The sequence below is a fragment of the Sceloporus occidentalis genome, unplaced genomic scaffold, assembly GCF_023333645.1.
Source record: "Sceloporus occidentalis isolate IW3139 unplaced genomic scaffold, rSceOcc1.0.p SCAF_3, whole genome shotgun sequence".
Classification (NCBI taxonomy): domain Eukaryota; kingdom Metazoa; phylum Chordata; class Lepidosauria; order Squamata; family Phrynosomatidae; genus Sceloporus; species Sceloporus occidentalis.
Window position 1 is genome coordinate 74,175,595 of NW_028316983.1, and position 24,713 is coordinate 74,200,307.

Here is a 24,713-nt window from a genome sequence, read left to right on the forward strand (position 1 = left end):
GGAGTTCACCTTGTTCTTGTCTAAGGTTGTGACCCATACAGGTGAGTCTATTCTGTTTATGGAATGTGGTTGTCTGTAAAGATTCTTTCCCTGTTAAAGAAAAGTTTTGATGCATACTGGAATTACATCAAAGTTTTTTAAAAGTTCTGTGTTATTTTTAAAAACTGATACATTTATTCTAGCATAAGCTTTGGGAGGTATAACCTACTTCAGTTGAAGTACTGAAACCAGGTTTTTGATTTGTGTTTGCTAGTGGACAAGACAAAAGACACAAGTTGTTTAATGTCATTTTTTTTCTTTTAAAAAAGTTTGGTTAAGGGCAGTTTGTTTTTCTTTTGTACCACCCAAAGAAAAGCAAGTGCTGTGTTTTGCTTGAGGTTTCTTCTGAAGAATTTGAATGAGACTTTTCAAACATGGGGAAAATGCAGAGTAATAAGAACCAGACCTAAAACCGCAGAATCATAGCATTGGAAGAGACCTCAATGGCCATCAAGTCATGCCATGCAAGAAAAACTAAACTTCTAAGCTAGTTGTATTGTCCTTCACTAATAAGACTCTGGAATACCAAGTGCTCCTAGTGGTTATGTCTTGTGGCTCCTTCTCTGAAAGGTGGGTGTGGGGGAGCAAACAGATTTTCCTGAGTCTAGACCTTTTTCATAGTCCTCTCATCTGTCCAGCAGGTGTTCCTCCTTCAAGACAAACAGAGATCTATGAAGCCCAAGGGGATCTTGTAGCACCTTTGAGACTAACTGTGTCAAAAAGTTGTTTGTGTTGTTGTTGTGTGCTTTCAAGTTGTTTACGACTTATGGCAACCCTAAAGTGACCCTATCACAGAGTTTTCTTGGCAAGTTTCAACAGAGGGGGTTTGCCATTGCCCTTCTTAGAGACTGAGAGAGTGTGACTTGCTTAAGGTCACCCATTGGGTTTCCATGGCTGAGCCGGGATTCAAACCCTGGTCTCCAGAGTCATAGTCCAACACTCAAACCATTACTCTACTCTGGCTCCCCTAAGCAAGTTGTAGTATGATCTTTTGTAGACTTTAGATCTGCTTCCTCAGATGCTACAACTTCTTTTGCACAGCTAATTTCAAAGGTGCTACAAGATCCTAGCACAGCTATGTCTCTGAATGCTACTGTTCTCAGTTTTGTTTCCTTTTTCTAATAGAGTTTCTAATGCTGTATAGACAATAATGGGGAACCCCTAACATGTCTGTTAAAAGGGAATGTTTGGTTGAAAGCAGAACAAGATTTTAGTTCAGTTTGTTTAGGGGATTTTGAGGTGATATATATGCCATCCACCCGCTTTCTTAAATTTATAGTTTGCTTCCTCTCCTGTGGCATCATAAGTGATCATATTGCCCAACTAACTGCTTGTAAATGTGCAATACAAAGCATACCTACCAGGAAGCAAAACTATATTGAGTTTCACAATTGTCCTTCATGGTACACCTGTAATGGGTTCAGTCATAAATTGAACCCTGTGTGTGCCCCAGGTGAATGGATGGTGAATTGGGTTTAGCTATATAAAGCATCTTGAGTAGCTGCTTTAACATTTTTCTTACAATCTTTACAGATACCAAGATGAGTTGTTTCACTTTCTTGAAGGTCATGATGGTTTTATTTAATCTAGCCATAGTGGTAAGTATTTATTTCTTGTTGAAGTATGACTGGGTGTGGCACACAGTCCAGAGCACATTCCGCTCTTTAGAGGTTGTGTAGGTCTAATGAAGGCCCTGTGTCTGCATACGTAATGAAACTGAGAAAAAAACTTTGAGACTGCAGTCCCAAATATACTTGCTTCGCAGATTATCCAAATTCAAGGACAGATCTTATAGGAGAACAGTTAAGTCTTCTCCTTGACAGCATGTTAAACCAGATACAATGTTTTGATGTGATGTGTGTTTACAGTGCGATGTGTCTTCCTTTACAACCAATCCCTTTTTATAAATCCCAGGCTACCAGAAGATTATAGAGCATTTAACTACAAATGTCCTAAGAGAGATAACTATATTTACCACAAAAACCAGCATGTGAATAATGTAGTAGGATAAAACTAGATGGTGGTGGAAGATCATCAGAGATACCATAATGCGCGCGTGCATGCGCACACACACACACACACACACACACACACACATATTCTGTTGTAGCCAGCATGGTTTAATCGTTTTAGTGTTGGACTTCGACTCTGAAGACCAGGGTTGGATTTCCATCTCAGCCATGAAACCCACTGGGTGAGTCACACTCTCTCAGCCTCAGATGATGGCAAAGGCAAACCCCCTCTAAAGAAACTTCCCAAGAAAATGATAGGGGACCTTAGGGCTGTCATAAGTCAGAAACTACTTGAAGGCTGTCAGCTACAACAAGAAGTCAAGAAGTCATGGGGGGAGGGGGGGAGAAGAGTGACAGGGAGGAAGCAAACTTGGAAAGGATTTTAACACTTAGTTTCACTCCAATGCTGTACTCCCATATTTTCCTTAACAAAACAGCCCAAATGTTACTTAGGTGGCCTGCTGGCCTTTTCTGATTACATGTTGGCACCAGACTGTGGAAATACTACTTTTCCTAGCTCCAGCTGAGACAAGTACACTGTGGCTTCAGATGTCTTGCACAGTATGTTCTATGAAACTGATGTCTACCCACCTACACTCCTTACAGCTGTGTCTGTTCATGGATTTAACCTGTACTTAATAACATGGAGCAGTCTCTTAATACTAGGGTTGACTTCTAGAAAACTTCCTCTGGGACTCTGATTACTCTTTGGAGCTACCACACCCATGGCACGAATAGGAGTGCCACAGGGTTCTGCTGGATTTATTAGCCCTGATGGTGGGTGTGCCTTCATACAAAGGCAGGCCAAGCCCACAAAATGGCACTGGGTAACAAATACAATCATGATGAAAGCCAATGTACTCATTAGAATGTATATATGTCCCTGTAATGTCTCTCTTTCTGAACAGGAAGAGTGGGTTTTATGGTTTCTGTGGGTGTTACATTTGGTTTCACGCCTGACCTGTTAATGGTGTTTCAACAAGCAGCACAGTGACATGCTCCTCTCGTGCCTCTATGATGGTATTCTTGAGCTTATTTCTTTGGCATAGATATTTATATCTTAAGAGAAGGCAAAACAGAATAGCTTACATGTATCTCACTAAATGTGCCATGAGGCTAATGAACTGGTAAAGCAACTCAGATATTATTGAAGCTAATAAGATCAATGCCAAGGAAGTTGTTGCTAATCGGAAGCACAATGATGATGTTTATTTTTACCCACCTCTCCCCATGGATTGAGGTGGGGGATAACAACAATAAACAAATAACATCAGTTAAAACACACACCAACTTAAAAGGATAAATAAGATGTACACATATTAACAACCTACATCTAAACATCATCATTTAAAATTCACAATTTAAAAATCACTGGGATAATCCTGCTGGAAGAGACTAGTCTTTAATACACTTTTAAATTCAGACAATGTATTCAGCTGCTGAATCTCTTCTGGCAGATCATGCCATATTCCCAGTGGTGCACCCTTCAGTTGTTTTAGCTTGCAGTTGCCATCATCCTTGGCCATTTGGCTGGGGGTTGATAGCCAGTGTAGTCCAAAACAAGTAAAAATTGGTAAAGTTGGCGAAGGCTGGTCATAGGACCTATAACCTTGGCACACATCAACATGTGAACATGAAATCAGGTAAACAGTTATATGGAAGACTGCTGGTTATATTACTGTGTTTCATAGGCAGTGTTCTCAAGCCTGGAGACCTCAGAGTTCTGTTCTAATGGGTTCTGGCTATTAAAAATGGACATGAACTTCCCAGAGGAAGACTATTTACACATGAGAGGTTAATTGACTGTGTTTGCTCATGCTGTGGTTGCAAGCAGAAAGATTAAAAGAAAAGAAATGCAATTGTGGGATACTGTTAGGAAGTATCCAGTGATTTTAAACTACCCTTTGGAGAAGGGGAGGTACAATGAGAGAGTGGGAAAGATTAATGCTAGTCTGTGTATATCCTTATGAGGACTGCACACTTTGGTCTGTTTTGATTCATAAACGTATATTGATACCTTTTCCCAACTATGTCTTCCTGGTGCATGTACACAATGGTATCCATTGTGAGATGTTCAGGTGATAGTGTAGGAAGTATGTCTTTGTATGAAGCAGAGAACACAGAACAGTAGGGTTTCACAACAAACACAAAGACTAGCAGGGAGAGACTGACAATGTAATGAACTATATCACAGCAATGTATGAAGCAGCCCTTAATCTGTTCTGAAGATTTCAAATGGGTTCTTTCAGTAGACTTTTGAATGAGGCTGCTCATTCTTGGAATACAACAGGGTTGTTTTTTTTAAATGAAGATTCTCAAAGTGCCCCCCCCCCATGCTGAATCTTGAAGGTGGGAGAGATTATATTTTTTGTTGGTCTTATCTTTGATTATTTGTGGCAGAAAAATAATTTCAAAGAGACCGATGCTTAACATTTGATATATTCAGATATTCAGACTGCTTGAACAGGGAACAGGCATACCAATGAACTGTCTCTTTCATGCCTGCATTTAATACTTAAACAGAGCCCCTGTGCCTCAGTTATATACAGTTGCCCCTCCATTTGTGTGGACTTCATATCAGCGACCCTCGCTTACCCGTGAGGAGCAAACAAAGGGCATTAAAATGCAGTCGCTCGCGGCACGCTCCCCCATTCAAACCTATGGGGTTTGAATATGTGCAAAATTCTGTTTTTGCAGGGTGTGTGTGTGGAACGGATCCCCTGCAAAGACAGAGGGCTGACTGTAATAGTCTTGTTACCAATTGGCTTCTTAATCATGTGGCCAGAAGTCTTTGCAAGTACAGCTATACTGTATTTTTGTATATTTAAATCTCATCCTATATAGTAAGGTATCAGGATCATCAATAATTTATGTCTTGGATGTTTTGATACTGGAAGTGGGATGAAAGTTGTCACACTTCCTCTGCATATGCATATACACACATAATGACCACAACACAGATTGAACACTTGAAGTGGACTCTGGTTGTTTTTAATTGGTTTGGTAGATATAAATTTTAACTCTGCTGATCCTATACAGTGGCTGTGGAAATTATGTGGCTCTTCCTATGTTGGACTGTAGTTCCCAGCATTCATCACTATTGGCTATGCTGGCCAGGGCTGCTGGGAACTGCAGTCCTGAAAGCTTGCACAGTTGCCGCCACTGGTATGTACCAACAATTCTCTGGCTCTTTCTCTTTTGCCAGAGACTCTAATGGAAAAAGGGTGGGACTCTTTGGTCTTCCACACTGCAGAAATAAAACAATTTGATACCATAATACCATAATTTGATATCTTGACTCTATCCCACCAAATCCTTGGATTTATAGTTTGGTAAGAGAGTTCTGGTGCCTCATCACAATACAAATCCCAGGATTCTGCAGGATAGAATTATGGCAGTTAAAGTAGTGTCGGATTTCTTTATATCTGCAGTGTGGGTACACTCTCTGCTTTTAACAAACACTTTATAACCATTTTTGTCTGCAAGAGAGGTTTATTTTTGATGGGTGAATCAAATACAAAAATACATGATTATATGAGAATTTGAACTGAACAGTAGTATGTGACTGTAATTTGTCTATATCAGCACATACTTCAGCAACACATTATTGCTTGGAGATGCACTGTATGACATGGTTTCTCAGTAAGTCAACCTGGCATCTTGACAAATGTTTTCCATCTGCAGCTTAAACCACCAATTACTGTATTTCCCACTTCTGTTCACTTTTTTAGTCCTTCATTTAGTTTCACTGCTGCTACAATAAAGTTTGGAGAATTCTTTCCATTTCCCTGACAACCAAATATGCAGAGAGACTGGATACTCAAAACAGGATGACACAGCAGGGTTGTTGTGATACTTCCCATCCCACAATACTTAATAGGACTGGCATCCCTGGGATACTTAACAGGGATATATAATAGAACTGGCATCTCTTGGGTCTCAACCACAGCTCCACCTCTTTCAATATGGCTATAAAGATATGAACTTTACTTGCATGCATTAGCAGGGTATAATGGAGAAAATATATATTACAAACTAAAACATGAATTAGAAAGAACATGACTATCCTAATCCAAATTTTTCTTGGTGCAGGGGCACGTTTATCCAAAACCATAGCTATGCTGGATTTCTAAACTCTTTTTAAATGGGAAATTAAGCACTTTTCCATTAGGAAAGACCTCCCTCTAAAAAGTGTTAAGGGAGTGTCTTTAAAACAAATGTGGAAATTCCTTTGCCAGGCAGTGGGTAATGTCAGCCATTCCTGTGTTTTCACATATTATCACAAAGCACTGAAAGTCAGAATTCAGGAACAGACTGGATTTCACAAATAGGCAGCATTGTGTGTACTTATTTCACCTAATGTTTTAGGTTCTGCAGTGGCTTGCAGCTGAAAGGAACAGGAAAGAAGCTGACAGTATGGCTAGTGGTGGGGGATTCCCACACTCCCATGGTCCCCCTGTTTCCAGCTTGGCACCTGTGTTTAGGTATGGGCTGAGTCAGTGCCTGCCTTGCTGGTTTATCTGAAGGCAAACAAAGCTGGCACCTGTGGTCAAGGATAATTGCTTTGACCCTGTTCGGAATGTTTTCAGAATGATCTCAAGTGCCATTGTTCACTTTTAAAAAAAATCAGCATGTGACCAAACTGAAATTATGGACAGCTTCTAATAGAATCTTCCTTATGTGAAAACAGACTCAGGGCCATTTCAAGTCCTTGTACTGCCCTGGGAATTTTCTACTTCTCACAGTGATGTCTTGTGGCTTCCATGCCAATGAGATGGTGTACCTGTTGAATTTTAAAGCCGGTGTTGGAGATCCTGAACCTAGTTTGGGGAAAGGATTTCAGAACATTGAATGGCTCTGCCAAAGTTCAGGCTAAAAATCCCAGAACATTTTCACTACTCTGCTGGCTTGGCCTGTATCTGCACTGCAAAAATGACAGTTTGATGCTACTTTAATTGTCATGGCTCCATCCTGTAGAATCCTGAGATTCGTTGTTTTTTTAGGTATTCAGCCTGGTCTGTCAGAGAGCTTCTGGTGCCTCAACAAACTACAAACCCCAAGATTCTGTAGGACAGAGTTCTGGTAATTGTTTCAAACTGCTTTATTTCTGCAGTGTAGATACACCCTTGGAAAGCCACAGGCTATCATTGGCATTTCTGCTTATTGGATTTTTTGAGAATGCTGGACTTAGCCATCTATTTGGAGGTTGGGGGAGAAGCTTTATTTTGGCCTGAGATAAAGGAAAACGGACCTTGTCTGTGCATCTAATTACAGAGTAACACAGGAAGTCTTGGCAAAGCATATGTAGCTTTGCATATGTGTGAACATGCACCTGCTGAAAAGTCACCCTCTATTGTTGTAGTTAGCTGCCCTCGAGTCAATTCCAACTCATGATGAGACATCTCCAAGTATCCCTATCTTCCACTGCTCTTCTCGGGTCCTGCAAGTCCATGCGTATAAACCTCCCTGATTGAGTCCATCCATGAAGAGCCATGGTGGCGCAGTGTTAAATGCCTGTTCTGCAGCCATTCACTCACAAACCATAAGGTTGAGAGTTCAGTACCAGCCAGGGTCTCAGGCTCAACTCAGGCTTGCATCCTTCTGAGGTCACTAAAATGAGTACCTAGCTTGTTGGAGGCAATTAGCTTACACATTGTAAACCATTTGGAGAGTGTTTAAGTGCACTGATAAGCGGTATAGAAATGTACTTGCTATTGCTATTCTATCTGGTCTATGACCAGATAAGGGGAGGGAGGGTGGACTTCAGTGCAGTGCGGCTGTGTGCATGTGCTGCCATTGGCGACAATACAGGCTAGCCATCCATGGATGCTCAAATCCATGGATGACAAGTCTGCATATACTGAGGTCCCACTGTATAGATAAACCTCATAAACACAGAAGCTTGGTTTCTGTTTTTGACAACCTGGTTTGAAACTTTGAAGAACCTTGTGCTTCTACAGTCAAGAGTACTGGGCTGTTTCTCTTCTAGCTAATAACAGCACAAGGTCTTCTCAGACGTATCACTGAGTTTAGTGTGGCTTCTTGTTGTTGTTGTGCGCCTTCAAGTCATTTCCTATTTATGATGATCCTATTTAAGGTGAACCAGGTTTTCTACGCAAGATTTGTTCAGAGGTTTGCCATGGCCTTCCCCTGAGGCTGAGAGCTTGTGACTTCCCTCTAAGTAAATAGATATAGGATTATAGGCTAAGAGGCTTCCATGCTAGATCTAGGATTCTGACCTTCTTGCTTTCACTTTTTTTTTTCTTGGTGGTGTGTGGTTAAATGTTTTCTCTCCATCACATATAAATATGCCAGGAGTGATCTGCTTCTATTGTTTGCCTCTAGTTTCTATCAGGTTTGGTTACTGGGCCAAGAGATGTGTTAGAGATTATTATTCTCATCTTCTAAAATAAACATAGCCAGAATTGTCATGTACTCTTTCAGGCTAGTTGCATAACTTTTTTCAATATGGGCTGTGGCACCTTCCATTGTCCAGAAATATATCTGCTTATTTGAATGACAATTTGCCAACACAAATATCTTGTATTCTGATCTCTTAATAACCACCTCAACGCAGCAGTAATGCTGGATCAGACAGTGGGCAGCCAATGCCAGCTGGGTAGTGAATCCACTTTGAGCTTTAATCCAAACATTAAAGGAGCTTATCCAGACATAAACCTAAGGTGCCCAACTATACTGGAAGCCAGCAGCCACTACTGGGAGAGTTCAAGTTTCCTGTCTTTGAGGTGAAAGAGTCTAATGTAATCAAACTGGAATTTCTTAACAGTGATATTTAGTACTGAAATTGAACAAGGAAGGCTATCCAGTTTCCACCTAAAAGCCCTGTTCAGAGAGTGAGTGGGTATTTGTCTTTTTCTACCAGATCACAAATGGGAAGAAGCCCTTTAACTGTAGAGAACAGAGCTATTTCATGACACTAAATCATTGATCTAGATATTTATGAGTTATTACCAAAATAAACGTATGAAAGAAATGAGGTTGCTAGTCACTGTAAAGAAAAAAGTATATAGCTGTACCACAATATTGATTAAGTCAAAATATTCTCTGGAGTGAGCTGGTTCAACTCTGTGCATGACTTGGCCACAATTCTGATATACTGTATAGACTAAAATTTGGATTGAATATGGGAGGTTGGAGATGGGATTACAGCATAATTTGTTTATTTTGTTTCAAAAATGCTAAGGTGCTAGTCCTTATATGGCTTGATTTCTTAAATTTTTAAAGTTTGAAGGGGTTCAGATATGCCATTCAGTGTGGAGACACACGAATGCTTTACTTACCTTACCCACTAAGCCCCTGCCCCTTCAGCACACCATGAGGTGCTTCTGTGTTTTCCTCTCTTGTGGCTGAAAGGATTTTGTGGAAGTCTTATATTTGGATGAAACAGGGAAAACAAGTTGTAGTTTTATATTTCTGTAGAACTCCTTCAGAGGAGGGGTGTGTACACTCTCTTATACAATATAAACAAGGATCAGGGAAAGGATGAAAACTTGTGCCTCCCTCTGCATTATTTTATTTATTATTTATTTGTAGTATTTATACCCCACTCAAATGCTAAAAACCAGAGCGCTGGGCTTCTGTACACTCTTCTGCCCTTGTGAACTGAGGGGTCTCTGTGTCAATAAGCCAAATTTATCAGGATCTATCCAAGATGCTGAACCTATTTTAGTTGAGAGGGTCCAGCTGCTTTAAAATCCACCTAAATCCTGGGACAGCTTCATTGTACCATTGACATAGAAGCCACTAGCCCTCATGGTTTCTGAGACAAATGGCTTCTTCCAGTTTAGTCCCATACTTTACTAGGTACACTAAGATACAATTAAATATTATATACAATGGGCCTTTGGAATCTGCTGGGGTTTGGTTCCAGAACCCCCTGTGGAAACCAAAATCCATAGACGCTCAAGACCCATTATATACAATGACATGGTAAAATGGTATCCCTTATATAAAATGGCAAAATCAAGGTGAAGTAATAGGAGCCTTACTACCTCAGTGGTTTCAGAGGATGGGATGAAATCGGGGACAAATCTGACTCTACTGATTTTCTGAATTCCTTCCCTGGAAATTTGCTTCCCAGAGGAAATTATATCAGATACCCTCATATACACATTCTTCAAGAATCATAATCAGTCTAATTTGGGTCCTCTGTGTTTCTGTTATGATCACAAATTCCTGTGTAGAATCCAGTTTCATCCACATTCCTGCTATTAGTCTTATAGAAAGCAGTAAATTGTACAAATAAATGCTGGTTCCATTATTCTCAGCAACTGAGAATATCTCCCTCTTAATCTGCCCAACTGACATTTAAATTTTTTTTTCCTGCTACATCGCCCAAGAAGTCTCTTGCATTAAGTGAAGGTGGGATGAGCTATCATGTGGTGGAACCTTGTAATGAACTTGTAAAATATTGTAACAGATTATGGTTTTATAGGTGGAGGAGTTACATTCTTTGCGCAGAGATACTTGTATGTGTGATCGATGATCTCCGTCTGGGCATCGACAGGGGAAGCTTGTCCCTGTTGGTGCTCTTGGACATCTCAGCGGCTTTCGATACCATAGACCATGGTATCCTTCTGGAGCGCCTGGCAGAGGTGGGAATCGGGGGCACTTTGCTCCAGTGGTTCCGGTCCTACCTCTCTGGGAGGTTCCAGATGGTGCAGCTGGGAGACGTGTGCTCCGATAAGAGGGCCCTTACATCTGGGGTCCCTCAAGGAGCCATTCTGTTTCCCATGCTTTTCAACATTTACATGAAACCGCTGGGAGAGATCATCCGGAGACATGGGGCGCAGGGTTATCAGTACGCTGATGACACCCAAATAGTCTTCTCTATGTCTCCGACTGATTCAGTGACTGGGGATGGCATCTCTCCTCTCGTGGCGTGCCTGGAGTCAGTAATGGTCTGGATGAGGGAAAACCGACTCAGTCTGAATCCAGAGAAAACGGAGGTGCTCGTGATAGGTTCTCCTGGCCCGGGGATGGCGGTGGTTCCACCTGTCCTGAACGGCATCACGCTTCCCGTAAAGGGCTCGGTACGCAGCCTGGGGGTGCTCCTCGACTCGTCGCTTCACCTTACATCTCAGGTGGACGCGACAGTCAGGAGCACCTGCTACCAGATCCGGCTGATTCGCCAGCTGCGTCCCTACCTGGGCCAGAGGGACCTTGAAACGGTGGTACATGCTCTGGTAACCTCTCGACTGGATTTCTGCAACACGCTCTACATGGGGCAACCCTTGTACCATACCCGGAAGCTACAACTGGTACAGAATATGGCAGCCAGACTGGTCACTGGCATACCCAGGGCCAGTCATATAACACCTGTACTTAAAGATCTGCATTGGCTGCCTATTCGCTTCTGAGCGCAATACAAGGTGTTGGTTATAACCTATAAAGCCCTACATCGCTTGGGCCCAGGATACCTTGAGGACCGCCTCTCCCCATACAATCCGCCCCGCACACTCAGAACATCTGGGCAGCAGCTACTGAGGGTCCCAGGGGCAAGATTAGCCTCTACAGCGAGGAGGACGTTTACCATCTCGGCCCCGACCCTCTGGAATACGCTGCCCATAGAGCTCCGCTCAGCCACCTCCCTGGCACAGTTCAGGAAGGAACTAAAAACCTTCCTGTTCAAGTTAGCATTCCCCGATATAAGCTCCAGTTAGTCTCCCCCCCTCTGACGGCAATGGCGAGCTGGCCAGAATGTATTTTTAATGTAAATTGTAATGTATTTTTTCTTATTGCATATTGTATTGTATTGTGTATTTGTTTATTATGCTGTACACCACCCTGATTACAAGAAGGGCGGTATAAAAATAAAACTTTTATTATTATTTATTACATAGAAAATGATGACTGATTTCTATACAAATAAAATGATAGCTGATTTGCAAATGTCTGTATTTGCTGTGGTGTTGTTAACAGAGTCACACTGCAAAGAAACTTTAAAGGACTGTGTTTAACTAATAATAGTGATTATTACCACATTTACCAGTTTGCACAGTGTAATTAAAGAATGCCAGCACAACTTGTGTGTCACCAAGCCAAATACAACACATCATGATGCACCAGAGTTTTATCAATCTTTCTTTGTTGCTTGCCTGTGACATCAAAAATCAGGTAGCAGGTTTAGGCTGAGGAAGCTTTCAAAAGTCTGTTTGATATGATATGGAGCTTACTGGATGGTCTATAGTTTGGTTTTATACAGACCTGAATTAACGGAATGTTTGAAAATGTTATCGTTTTGGATCACAGCTCCCAGAGTCTCCAAACTAGTATGAACAGTGGAATTTCCAAACTTCGAGCGAAAGTGTAATAAGCATGTTTGTTCCTAGTACCATGACTTGTAAATAATTTTTTCCCTTTGTTTTCCCCCTAGCTTGGTGGAGGAGCACTGTTGGGCATTGGGATATGGGTCAGTGTTGACAGTGGTTCCTTTGTTCAAATGTTCGGCCCTTTATCCAGTAGCGTCTTGCAGTTTGTGAATGTGGGCTACCTCCTCATTGCCATTGGTGCTGTCCTGTTTCTGCTGGGCTTCTTGGGATGCTGTGGAGCTCAGAAGGAGAGCAAATGCCTTCTCATCACGGTAAAATTCAAATGTGGAACAGTTCATGTCTTTTGTCCGAAATGAATGTGCCCTGTGTCTTTGTAATGAAGGAGCCTTGTGAAGAATGGAAGAAAACTAGAACCATTTAATCAGTAGAATTTCTAGATCAAATTACTCACTGTATATGTGTATATGTTGGTATATTTATATTGTACATTGCCTCTGAGGAACTCAGTGCAATATACATGGTTCTTCTCCCCAAGCTTTTCATCTTTACAACAGTCATTTGAGGCAAAATAGATTGAAGGATCATGACTGGTTCAGTCTCACTCATTGAGCTTCACGGCTGAGTGTGGATTGGAACCTGGGTATCCTCAGTCCTAATCTAAGGAAGTTATCAGACAGGGGATGGAACGCTTTGTCCCATCCTTTTCCTGTCCTTATAGCACGGCCGTGACTAGCTTTTCATATGATATTGTGCTTATCTTGTCAGTGTCCCGTCAATAAACTGTGATTGACCATGATCATGCAAAAGACTTTCACATGACATTGTGCTTATCCCATCATTGTCCCATCATTGAAGTGGGATTGTCCCATACTTGACCTTCATTTTGTATTAATGGAAGAACGCATTAATGCAATTCCATTTCACTGACAATTTAATGACAGGATCAGTGCAAATGTGTGAATGTCTTTCACATGGTTGCTGTCACAGATGGGATAAGGATGTCTGATAATCTCCTAACACTAACCATTATGCATTTTTCACTTCATATAATAAATCCAAGATACTGCTGAATAAAAACAATAAGGCTTTTGGCTATTCTGAAAGATGCTAACCTTGTTTCCCATTTGGATGACCTTTAAGCAAGGAAAGATGTAAACTTGTTGGACATATTTGCTCATTTTGTAATAGAGTGTAAACATTGTTATTGCAGCTTCTGAAACCCATTTTTGGAAGTCCATATGAGCAGGGGGTAGCCTGTTTTCAGTAGCATCTAAGGCAATACTTAAAGCTGCTGTCCTCCTGCCTCTTCTTCCTAATAGGTTTGTGTTAGTCAACTGAGGAATGAGGAAGTTATAAATACTGCCAAATGGCCTAAAACAGTTCAATTCAATGTACAAGAAATCAACTGGATGGAAATGAAAATGGATTTTAGTGCACTGAAAGATCAAGGACTCCAAGCAAGAAAAATGCTGTGGAAGCAGAATGAGGGATCTAAAAGGAAGGCTTGATTTTATTTTTCCTGTGGAAAAAGTCCAGACTTTTTCATGTCCCATCAGTTAGGGAAATCCTTAGTAGCATAGTTATGGAAAATCCCTCCTTAGAATGTGGTTTCCCTTTGCCACAGTTGCAACAGTTTGACGAAGACTCATAGTCTCATGACCACTCTCCTCACAAATGCAAAAGAATGGTTATGGGGCACACTTGACCAAAGATACTGAATAATTCTTCTTTCAGTTCTGCATCAATGCTTTGTAGAGTAAATAATGCATACTCTCTCTTTTCCTAGTTTTTCACAATTATCCTGATCATCTTCATAGTTGAAATTGCTGCTGCAGTCGTGGCCTTGGTCTACACATCACTTGTAAGTAACATGGAGTAGAAGGTATGGGTTTTGGGATGTGTGGCATGTCATGCTTCCAGTGGACACTTCTACTGTATAATCACTCCCTCTCACTCATGGAATTTATGGTACCATGACTGATGTAATCTTCCATTTGTAATCCTCACTCTTCCACCCTTTTTCTTACCACATCCCTAAGGAGGTGAAGATAGATTACATTATGTCTTTTGATTGATAGCACTAAAACACTGGTGTTAAACACCTTCAGTCTTAAAATATTTATTTTAGCTGAGGGTCTTTCTGCTGTTAGCTTCTTAGAGACAGGCCTGGCCCAACCATTAGGTAGTGAGCCAGTTTGTCATATGTAGCAAATTCTAAGGGGAGCACAACACCTGTGATGTTTGGAGGACAGAGCATGTGTGCCCTCCACTCTCTCAATTAGTCATCAGTCCTGTTGCAAGGACTTGAGGTAAAATTGACCTTCCATTTCAGTTAGCATCTATGTGTGGAATGGAGGTAAGGAGGTGTCTTTTGTCCTAGACAGCAAGGTGCTTTGCACATCCCTGTTTAGCTGTGTGTAGTGTAATTACCTTATCTGAAAGCAGATTTTCTCCATCTCTGCATGGCAGATGTTCATTATTGGCAATAATTTATTTTCTGACTTTTGTTGCCAGCGTCCCATAGTTTCATTAGGCAAAATTTTATATTTAAGAGACTCGTAAAAGTGTAAATCAAGGTAGTCATTCTTGAAAGAGCTCTCTTCTCTCTGTAAGTAGAGGAGTTTAAAAGCTAAACCAGATGTTAGACTGGAATATTACATAAGTGCTTTCTTAACCCACTTGAATGCAGGGGACTAGATAAGAAAACACTTATGTAATGTTCTAGTCTACTCTAGTTGGGACTAACTATTGAAATTATCTGGGTAGCTGATTTGCAAACATAGGAAAGGTTTGCATTTAGAACTAATTTACACTACCATGTTTAAATGTCTTTTGTGTAGCACATGTGGGAATAAATCATTTCATTTGTTCAAATAAATATTTACTCTAATGATATTGATTTAATGGGTTGGGAACCTCTAGTCAGGAAGCAATGACATGTGTGGCAACAGAAAGAAACACTGGCATGTATTTCTTGGGATATGTAATCATACTTAATAAAAGTAAAGAAGAAAGCAAAAAGGTTCAATCAGCTAATGGTTTTGTGTCTTTCTAGAAATTAGTGAAATGTTATAAGGGAACAGTTATGCTCTTTTTGTGCATAATTAGTTTTTACTTTGCCTTTGTTAAATTGGCTTAAGCTGACTAATCATGTGCCCATCCTAGTCACACATAAAAAATGAGGTACATGAGAACTACTACCCAATTGCAAATAACCTGGTGGTACAGTGGTTAAATGCCTGTACTGCAGCCACTCACTCAAAACCACAAGGTTGTGAGTTCAAGACCAGCAAAAGGGCTCAAGCTTGACTCAGGCTTGCATCCTTCCAAGGTCGCTAAAATGAGTACCCAGATTGTTGGGGGCAATTAGCTTACAGTTGTAAACTGCTTAGACACTGCTTAGGCGGTATGAAGCAGTATATAAATGAAGCTTGTTTGTTTGTTTTGGGGCAAAGTGCTTGAGCATGTGGTGGCTGGGCAACTTCAGGCATTCTTGGAGGAAACAGATTATCTCGATCGACCCATTTCTCAATGACTCGGGGAGAAAGACAGGGGGAGTGCTACCATGTTGATCTTCCTGGATCTCTCAGCGGTTTTTGACACCAATGATCATAATATCTTACTGGACTAACTCTGCAGGATGGGAATAGGAGGCACAGTTCTGCAATGGTTCTGCTTCTGTTGCAGCACCCCAACTGTAGTATTCGTTCCCTCTAGAGGCATGACTTGTGCCAACACGCATGTCATTTAGGTTCCAAGTTAAACTTTGGCTACTTGTCAAAGCCTTTGGGCCTTATTAATTCAACCCAATACTGTTGTTTATAGTTTTGAAAACTTTTTAATTTTTTAAAAAAAGGTTTTAACTCATTATGTTGTTTAATATATTTTAGTTTATTTATACTTTCAAACTTTTTAACCTGTGTGACCTTTTTAAATGCTATTTGTAAGCTGTCCTGAGATCTCCTGATATAGGATGGGGTATAAATATTTTAATAATAATAATATATGATTATGATGATGATGATGATGATGACAAAGGCAAATCTGATGTTTAAAAAATCATCAGGGAAGGAACCTAATCCTTCCTCACTCAAAGGATTATTTAGATAAAACTCAGGCATGATCTTTGCTTAATAGAGTGATTCTTCCTTTGTAAGAATAAATGTGGCATATTTCATTACCTTTAGACACATACTCTATTGTAGCATCTTTGCATCCCAAACTGAAGAAGTAATTACCCATCCATTAGAATAGGAATGTGAAAATTCTACAGCTCCTCAAGGCCATTTTTGAGCATTCCCCATGTGCCTCAGGTTAGGGTAGTTTGAATCCTTTCCTAAGGAGCTACATTTTGCAACTTTAACCTACATGCGTTTAGTTCTACTAGGTGCCTAACCACCCAGATAGATAGGACTGTGAAGCCATGTTTATTCATGTAATAAAATAGATGGTGACCAAGTCTGCTGATACCATCAGACAGTGCACATTTTCAGGCATTTTTTCCTGGCTCTCATATCAAAAGTGATCCTGGCTGTGAGAATTGTAGCTAGAGTGTGGAAAAGCAAGGTGTGTGTGTAGAAGGGGGAGGCTTTCATTGAACTAAGTGTAAAGATGCATAGGCTTCCACTGTACATCTGTGATATTTACTCCCTCTAAACTGTGATGTTTTAGGAGTCACTTCTATTTATATAACGGAAGTGGTAAGGCCCTTGCTAAGAAATGTTAAGACATATCATTTCTGTATAGCAAACCTTCTACCCCCCAACAAAAGATTCATGAGATGTGACACTCATTTGTGAATGCGTTTGAATGCACTTCAGCATCCTTTCTCAGCAAAATGTTGGCCTGTTTCACTTCCTGGTTTTCTGGGAAGTGCCATGTTGCAGTCTGTGTGGGTTCCTCACAAGAAGAGTGATTATCAATGAGAGAGCAGGGTAGCTTGAATAAGTGGCTGAAGAACATGTGAATATGTGTGTTGAGCATTCTCCTGAATGTCAAACTAAGCGTTACAAAGGCAGCTTTGTTTCTTCGTGTGTTTGCCCCATTCTTGTGGGATGTGGGGAGAAGTGGTCTGATTTCATCAAAAGGTGAGCAAAAGTGACCTTGAAAATCTTAATATGTTTGTTTACATATTATAGTGCAAATAGAACTGCGAAGCCTAGAAAGTAGTATGAATCTTGGTTTCTACTGGCAGAGCATTTGGAGGGCAGAGCAAATGGAAGAAGAAGAATTTAACAGTTATTGAAATGGTGAAAACAAGAATCTAGCCTGAACTCTTTAGTTATCTCTGAAGTTATCAGTGTGTTCCAATGTGTTCTTTTCCATAAGTTCCTCCTGTCTTTACTTCCTTCCAGGCAGAGACTATATTGCAAGGAACTGTAACACAGCTATTGAAAAATGAATACGGGAAAAGTAAGGACATTACTACTGTATGGAATACCACAATGACAGAGGTATGTTGGCCTGTTCACAGTCTGGAGCTATCCAGAATAACAAAGCAGCAATGTTTGATTGTAGTGTTTCAGTGGTCTATAATGCAGGTTTCTGTGGAAGTGGAGCAGAGGTATATTATCCCAAAGGTGGGAATGGGCCCTCTAGATGTTGCAGGATTGCAGCTCCCAGTATTGTTCAAACTTGAGTAGGCTGGCTAACAGCATCTGAGTAATTCCCATTTCTGCACCATCCATGCTCATTATAAGCATCGCCAGCCCCTAAAGGGGGTATGTTTTGAAGAGTTGCTGTTCAGTAATGAGCCAAAGCTGCAAGACAGGGTTTGGCTAATGCATCAGGAGCTGTACATGTGGCATGTAGCTATATCTCTGTAGGTACATCTGCCAGTGCTACCCCCACTTTTTAAATGATGCATTCTCCCTGACCATTTTCATGTTATTGAAGAATGAAAAGATCAGTGGAGACATATCTGACTGTTTTTCTGTAGTTGGATGTGCTGCAACAGGGGAACTGCAGTGACTGCCAATGTTCTTTGGGAGGCTCCTGAAGATGGCATCTTTGTAGTGTGTCCTACTACAGGAAAACCACTGGATGTGTCTCTACCGATCCCCAGGCTCTCCAGCATGGAAATGGCCATGTTAGTAGGGGAGGCCTGCATCACTTAAAACATTGGTGTCCAGGGGGATATTTTAGTCACTCTGTGATTGGTAAAAGAATTTGGACTTCCTCAATGACCCAAAAAGTGGGTTACAATACAAACTTAAGTAATCATAGTTCACTAATAGGATGCCAGCTTGTTTTTGCTCTTATGAGAAATAGTTAAGAACTGTAAGCAGGGTTCGAGGAAGGAAGAGGCACTAGAGCCCACATAGCAAACATATGATGTCTAAAGAAGCATATCAGCGAATTCCAAATGAAAAACAGCATGTGTTTTATAGACTCTAGCTAAGCCTTTGACTGCATAGATCATGAAAGGCTGTGGAACAACCTTAAAGACATAGGAATACCACCATATCTGATAGTCCTGATGTACTTAGATCAAGATGCTACTGTTAGAAGAGAACATGGAGAAACATAATGGTTCCCTATTGGCAAAGGGTTAGGCAAAGCTGCATCCTGTCCCCCTGACTGTTCAGCTTGTATGCAGAAAATATTATATGAAGAACAGGCTTGGACACAGAAGAAGGAAGAGTGAAAATAGGAGGAAGAAATATCAACAATCTAAAATATGCAGACAACACCATGCTACTACTAGAAAACATCACAGATCTGGAACAACTACTAAGGAAGATCAAGGAAGAAAGTGCATAGGCAGGATTACTGCTGAACATATTGAAAGCAAAAATAATAACCACAGAGGATCTACACAAATTCAATATAGACAGTGACAAAAAAGGAATAGTAAAAAAGTTTTTGTACCTTGGATCAAACATAGATCAGAATGGGCATGCAGTCAGGAAATCAGAAAAAGACTGGGAATGGGGAGTGCAACTGTGAAAGAACTAGAAAAGATCCTAAAAAGTAAAGATTTACAATTGATCATGAAAATTGGAATCATACAAGCGATTGTATTCCCTATTACCATGTAGGGATGTGAGAGTTGGACAGTGAAGAAAGTGGATAATAAGATAATCAATTTGTGGTGCTGGAGAAGAATATTGATGAGGATACCATGGACAGCCAAGAAAACCAAACAAATGGGTCATAGAACATATCAAGCCTGAAATTTTCCTGGAAGCTAAGATTATTAAGTTAAAGGTGTCATACTTTGGCCACATCATGAGAAAGCATGGCTCATTGAGAAAGATAAGGTGGAGGGATGTCGAAAGAGAGGAAAACCACATGCTAGATGGAGGGACTCTATAAAGGAGGTCACCAGGACCTAAGGAGAGCAGTGGAAAATAGGGAGTGTTGAAGGTGTCTCATCTACAGGGTTGCCATGTGTTGAGATCAACTCAAAGGTGGTTTACAACAATAACAACAACAAGTAAATTACTTTCCATTAAGTCAACCTATTTGTCCATCTAACTCACTATTTCCAACACTGATCAGCAACAGTCCTCCAGGGGTTCATTTGGGGACCTTTTGCAAGCATAGTAGGGGCTTTTTCACTGAGGTGTACATGAAATTATACTGTAGGTTTCTGAGTAACTGCTCTGCTCCAGAAAAACAGCTAGTAGGACACTGGGATACTTCATTATTTCTCTTTTTGCATGGTAGGATGGCAAATGAGCATCTTCTTGACTCTTTTAACATTTTTCTCTTCAGCTGAAATGTTGTGGTCTGTCCAATTACACAGACTTTGATAATTCCTACTACATGCAAACCCATTCTGATGAGTACCCATCATTCTGCTGCAAAAACAAAGATCCCTGTGATGCCACCACTGCGCAGATAAGCAATATACCGGTAAGAAAATAATTAAGAACATATCTATCTATTGGGTAGCATTGGAAGAGGATGAGAAAGCAGAGTTATAAGTGCTATTGCCTTGCTGATTCTTGTACCCAGTCTGTATTTTTGAAGGAGACCTGTCATCAGTGGTGGTTTTGCTGAAGCTGTATTTTCCCTACTAGTCTAACACAACTTCAGGGACTCCTCTCTTCTGGATAGAAGAAAACCAAATATGTCTTCCCATGAGCTAATTGAATCTCCCAAGTGCAGAAGGATTTTACACAGAACTGTGGGTGAATTCCATCTAAATGAGAACTTGGATGGCAGATTTGGGACTTCTCCCAGGGTAGTTTGGGAAGACATTTCTTGTGGGACAACACACCGTTAAATGTGTTTCTTAAGTGTCCTTTATGTGCTCTGGTGAAGAAGCTTCTGACAGTGCCCAAAAATGTATTTTAAATTTGCCAGCCACCCTAAGAACTTTGTTAAAGGGTAAATATATATGTTCAAAATAAATATCAATACACTTCTGTCTAGGGTTGTCATAATTCTGTTCCACAAAATAGAGGACAAAATGTAGGACATTCATGAAAAATGGAGGAAACAACCAACTAAAAGCTGGCAAAAGCATGGGAAAGGGGGCATCATTGTCCTTCAACCCCCCTTGGGGGCCCCAACCAGGCCTACCTCCCTGCCTGTTCACACTTTTTGCCACTCTATTACTTTAGGAACATAAAATATAACTATGTACAATTTTGGGGAGTTTTAATTTTTTAAAAAAACTTTTTAAAATTGTGTACCTGAGATAGTGATTTTTGCCAGATCGTTAGGTAATGGGAAGCTAGGCAACTCCTTTCCCTCCCTTGGGGAAATTCATGCAATATGATTGCCCATTTGTAATGTCCATTTCTTGTTTGATTGTAGACTGTAATGCAACAGAAATGACTTCTTTTATCTTTTTTCTCTTTCTAAAACAACAACAAAAACCCATACCTTAGGGCTGTTTCCCTCAGTTGTTAGATGCAATACGTCAGAATGCTGGTGTTGTAGGCGGAGTAGCAGCTGGGGTCTGCGCACTGGAGGTATGTTGAAAAAGGTGTTCTGAACTGATCTGTGCTGCTTCTTTTCCACTGATATGCCCTAATGTATATACACAGTTGCCCCTCTGTTCTCACAGACTTGAGATCTGTGGTCTTGAATATTCACAGAAGGGCGGCCTCTGTTATTTTCAGTGGGGCACACCCCATGCATGCTCGCAGACACGGGCCCCATTCAAGCCTATGGGGCTTCAGTATCAGCAAGGCTTCATTTTAACGGGGGGTGGGGGTAGGAGTCTGGAATGGATCCCCAGCGAAAACAGAGGGCCGACTGTACTCATGTGGGGAGAACTGTGCCCAAGGATGAGATGCCCCAGGTGGATGATATTACCAATTGCAAGACAAGTAACCAGTCCTGCATATGCTAACTTTTTCAACACTAAAGATTACCGACCCAACAAGCCTGATGCCTTTCATACCACAGGATTATTGAAATTCAGACCTACATTATATGCCACTTTTTATGGCTCAGTGGGGACTTGAGCCTTGATTTCTTGTGTGTCAATCCTATTCTAACCATGACACCTGTGTTTGAATAGGCCCTTAGTAGCTTTTCATTCTAAATTTATTGTAACATGAAGCAACTGCTAATCTGCTTCCAGCTAGGCAGCAGGTACCTCTTACTGTTAGGTAAAGTTGATGAGGTAAGTGGTAGGTGTTCCTCAAACTGGTTTGCCATGACTTGACCACTCCAAATTCCCTCTTTTAGCCACGAAAAAGCCACCAGGTATGGCAGTTTACCTTTTAAATAAATCCAAACCCCCTGCACTGGTTAACATTTTAACCCCCCTCCCTTTTTTTCCAAACCACAAATCAGCTTTTCCAGCCACATCTGGCTGTGTTTCTCCCTCCCTCTCTTGTTTTCTTTTGGCAATCTCTGTGGCCCTTGAAGAGTCTTGGGGCAGAAATGGGTTCCTGCTACAATTGGCCACCTATATGTTGAAGAATGATGAATAAATCATACTAATGAAATAACAAGCCATAGGATTCTGAGCTTTCTTATGCTAGATCTCACCTGGAAACCCATTGCTAGAGGGCCACCTTTTCCACAAAACACTTGCTCCTTATTTACATGGTGAACCCAAAATCTCTTTGCCCTGCCCCATATCACTGCCCCTGTTGGACAGAATGTCTTCATGTAATAATGAAGACATTACTTGCTTTTCATGAATTTTGGAGGAAATATGGATATCTTACATAATTGATGATGGGCAGAAGAATATGCACACCCTAAAATGGATGGTCTTTTCATACAAAAATGACGAAAATAATGTGCTGGATTTTGCTAATTGGTATGGCAGTATGTGTGCGTGTGTGTGCCTGTTTAAAAATACACATTTTAATATATTTTTAATGACCATTGATGAGGGATTATGGGAACTATAGTGCAAAAAGCCAGCATAGTTTGAACATTGGACTACAACTGGAGATTTGGGTTTGAATCTCCTCTTGGTCATGGAAACCCACTGGGTGACCTTGAGTGAGTCACAGATTCTCAGCCCCAGATAACCCTGTGATAGGTTTGCTTTAGGGTCACCATACATCAGAAACAACTTAAATTCACACAACAACAACAGCAAAGTGCAAAGAAACTGGGTGGATGGAAACAGAGGTTTCTCACCTATGTTAAAATGTTTTTGCCTGCTTCTTCCCCTTCTCCATAAGGCATATTTTTCTTGAGAGCATGTGGCTTCAAAAGCACTTGAACGGTAATAGCAGACTTGTTCTTTTTGTTATGTGCCTTCAAGTCAACTTTAGTTTATGGCAACCCTATCTGAGAGTTTGCCTGACAAGATTTCTGCAGAGGAGATTTGTCACTGCCTTCAGAGTGTGATATGTCAAGGTTCATCCAGTTGGGTTCCATGGTTGACCAGGGATTTGAACCCTTGTCCCCAAAGACCTACTTAGTCCAACGCTACTGGCTCAGTAATAGTACTAGATACTTACTCATTTTTCCCCTCGCATTTTCCTTCCTCTCCAGCTTGCAGCAATGGTGGTGTCAATGTACCTCTACTGTCGCTTGGATGAGAAATGACTGGGTTAAAGTGCTGGGGCATTATCCTGGCAGGAGGCAAGAGGATGGCGCACATAGCAACCTTTTCTTAACCTGTGTCCACAACAAATTGAACATTTCTTGGGCATGAAGTGTGTCACATGATTTGACTGTACTGAACTGGAATCTGTAGTATGTGCAAAAATGAAGTAAGGAAAAGTGTTCTGATAGGAAATTTTTGTAATGTGAAGTGCTCTTAAGTCAAAAGCCAAAAAAGACTGACTCAAAGACTGGAAAAAAGAAAAACCTGTGGCATTTCTGCTTTTCAAAAATATGTTTTTTGCCACTGTAGAATTTGTGAGTTTTCCTGCTGGCTTTGATATCTATCATCCAAAGAGACATGAGAAGTTTCTGCAGGAGGGTAAACAGTCCAAAATACTGCTCATAGCTTTGAAATGCTATGGTTTGATTCCTATGCAAATAATAGAATCCTGTCTCCATATGGTATAAAAGGGGACCAGTATTGCCTTTGCTCTCCAATGTAAACACTGGCACTACATGGGAGATAAGCTGAGATCACAAGCTGCTGTTAACTCCTGGGTGGAAAAGTGCATGGCTACGAATAGTTGTTGCAGGGTAAATCCATCCCATTCTGCAAGTCAGTCCATATAGGAACTTAACATAGTCCCTTGTTTCTCCTTAACCCACCCCCCCTTCCTCCTCACATGCTCCTTGTGACTTGCCAAAGTCTCAATGAGTGTCTGGTTGAGCTGGCTCTATTTGAACGGAGCTTTTATCATGGATTGTACTATACCTTGGTCTAGCTTTCTATTTTTTTATTCTTTGTGGATGAAATTTAACTACCAAATCTGATTGTTTGCACAGCCTATCTATTACAATAAAAGCTACTTTTTAATTATATCTTGCAGATTTGAGTGTCTTGCAGCACAGTAGAGAATGTTATTTAGTACTTCAGTAGAAGCATTTCTAGGCCGAAGGAAAGTTTAATGGCTAGCATAGGCATAGGTACCCTAAAGTATAAAACTACGGACTTTATTACACCAGTGTGCTATCCCACCACAGTTGCACTAGTTTAAGGATGGTATGCTGTTTGGCATACTGACTTTTCCCCACAATAGTGCTTTCGCAATCCATAGTTGCATGATCTGTTACCACCTTCTGGTAGGAAAGGTGGGACTGAGCAATCACAGCTGTCAATCACCTCCCAAAATATGCACACAACAGCCAGCTTTGGGAAGCTGTTGGCAGCCAGGATTACTGGGAGGGAGAGGGAAAGAGGAGCAGAATCATGTTCACTCACACCATGTTACTGCCTGAGAAGCAGAACTGCAGTGGAAGAGACCTATCACACAAAGGCAGTAATAGAATAGCAGCAGGGATGAGAGTCTATTGACAAGTTTTGCGTGTCAATGAA

General features: G+C 40.9%; 1 protein-coding gene across 1 annotated transcript; it reads left to right on the forward strand.

The window, feature by feature from the left end:
- On the forward strand, nucleotides 1–24,199 carry LOC149316229 (tetraspanin-1-like). The gene is made up of 8 exons (XM_089515059.1): nucleotides 1–41; nucleotides 1,573–1,637; nucleotides 12,448–12,654; nucleotides 14,130–14,204; nucleotides 17,698–17,796; nucleotides 20,063–20,203; nucleotides 21,187–21,270; nucleotides 23,267–24,199. Exons 2-8 carry the CDS (start codon nucleotides 1,581–1,583, stop codon nucleotides 23,318–23,320), a joined length of 717 nt encoding a protein of 238 aa, XP_089371185.1. The 5' UTR covers nucleotides 1–41; nucleotides 1,573–1,580; the 3' UTR covers nucleotides 23,321–24,199.
- The last annotated feature ends 514 nt before the right edge of the window (nucleotides 24,200–24,713 follow it).

Excerpts from the sequence above, each read along its gene's own strand:
- LOC149316229 (XM_089515059.1), top strand. The coding sequence starts at position 1,581 with ATGAGTTGTTTCACTTTCTTGAAGGTCATGATGGTTTTATTTAATCTA. Across the intron at positions 12,655-14,129 it reads GCAAATGCCTTCTCATCACG|TTTTTCACAATTATCCTGAT; the intron begins GTAAAATTCAAA and ends CTCTTTTCCTAG. Across the intron at positions 20,204-21,186 it reads CGCAGATAAGCAATATACCG|GGCTGTTTCCCTCAGTTGTT; the intron begins GTAAGAAAATAA and ends CCCATACCTTAG.